The sequence below is a fragment of the Charadrius vociferus genome, unplaced genomic scaffold (assembly GCF_000708025.1).
Source record: "Charadrius vociferus isolate BGI_N301 unplaced genomic scaffold, ASM70802v2 scaffold2109, whole genome shotgun sequence".
In the NCBI taxonomy this organism is placed as follows: domain Eukaryota; kingdom Metazoa; phylum Chordata; class Aves; order Charadriiformes; family Charadriidae; genus Charadrius; species Charadrius vociferus.
Genome location: NW_009650251.1, coordinates 4,497 through 5,363, shown reverse-complemented (window position 1 = coordinate 5,363; position 867 = coordinate 4,497). Strand labels below are relative to the sequence as shown.

Below are 867 nucleotides of genomic sequence, written 5' to 3'. Positions count from 1 at the left end.
CCATCCCTGGAGGTGTTCAAGGCCAGGTTGGACGGGGCTTGGGGCAACCTGGGCTGGTGGGAGGTGTCCCTGCCTGGGGCAGGGGGTGGCACTGGATGAGCTTTAAAGGTTTCTTCCAACCCAAACCATTCTATGAGTCTCCATAAAAAAGGCCAGGCTGGAGAGGGTCCGGATAAGGGCCACCAAGATGATCCAGGGCCGGGGAAGCTGCCGTGTGAGGAAAGGCTGAGAGAATGGGGTTTGTTCAGCTTTGGGAGAAGAAGGCTCAGGGGAGACCTTATCACCACATTCCAGTCTTTAAAGGGTGGCTACAAAGCAGGTGGTGACTCCCTTTTTACACAGGGTCACATGGAAAAGACGACTACAAGTTACTCCCGGGGAAATTCCCATTGGACACAGGAGGAAAATGTTTCACAGTGAGAAACAACTGGAGTAATCTCCCCCAGGAAGTGGGGGGATTCCCCAACATTGGACACTTTTAAGGTTTGGCTGGTCATGGTGCTGGGCCGTCTTGTCTAGACCGTAGCTTGTGCCAAGAAAGATCAGACCAGATGATCCTTGAGGTCCCTTCCAACCTGGGATTCTGCCATTCTACGATTCCCGACCCGAGTCCTCACCCCAGCGGGGTTCACACCCCTCCTGCCTGCTGGAAAGGGGATTTTCAGGCCAAGCCCGGTGCTGGGGCAGCACTTACCTCTGATGATCACTGCGAGTCTCTCTCCGGTGGGGTCCCACACCATGGAGTGGATTTCTCCTCCGATCCTGAAACCGGCACGAGCAGCAGTGAAATCCTTCCCCCTCCAGCCAACATCCCCTGCGCCGGGATGGGGACTCCCCCCTCCGCCTCCCAGGCGTCGATTAGACCCA

The 867-nt window shown here is 56.4% G+C and overlaps 1 protein-coding gene across 1 annotated transcript in view; it reads right to left on the bottom strand.

The window, feature by feature from the left end:
* AAAS (achalasia, adrenocortical insufficiency, alacrimia) overlaps positions 1-867 on the bottom strand; it is a gene marked incomplete at its 5' end in the record, with an annotated part of 7,392 nt that overhangs the window by 2,441 nt on the left and 4,084 nt on the right. Inside the window, 2 exons of the mRNA XM_009893062.1 lie at positions 695-754; positions 865-867. The exon at positions 865-867 is cut by the window's right edge and continues 99 nt beyond it. Coding sequence (XP_009891364.1) covers positions 695-754; positions 865-867 — 63 coding nt within the window. The remainder of the gene's footprint in view (positions 1-694; positions 755-864) is intronic.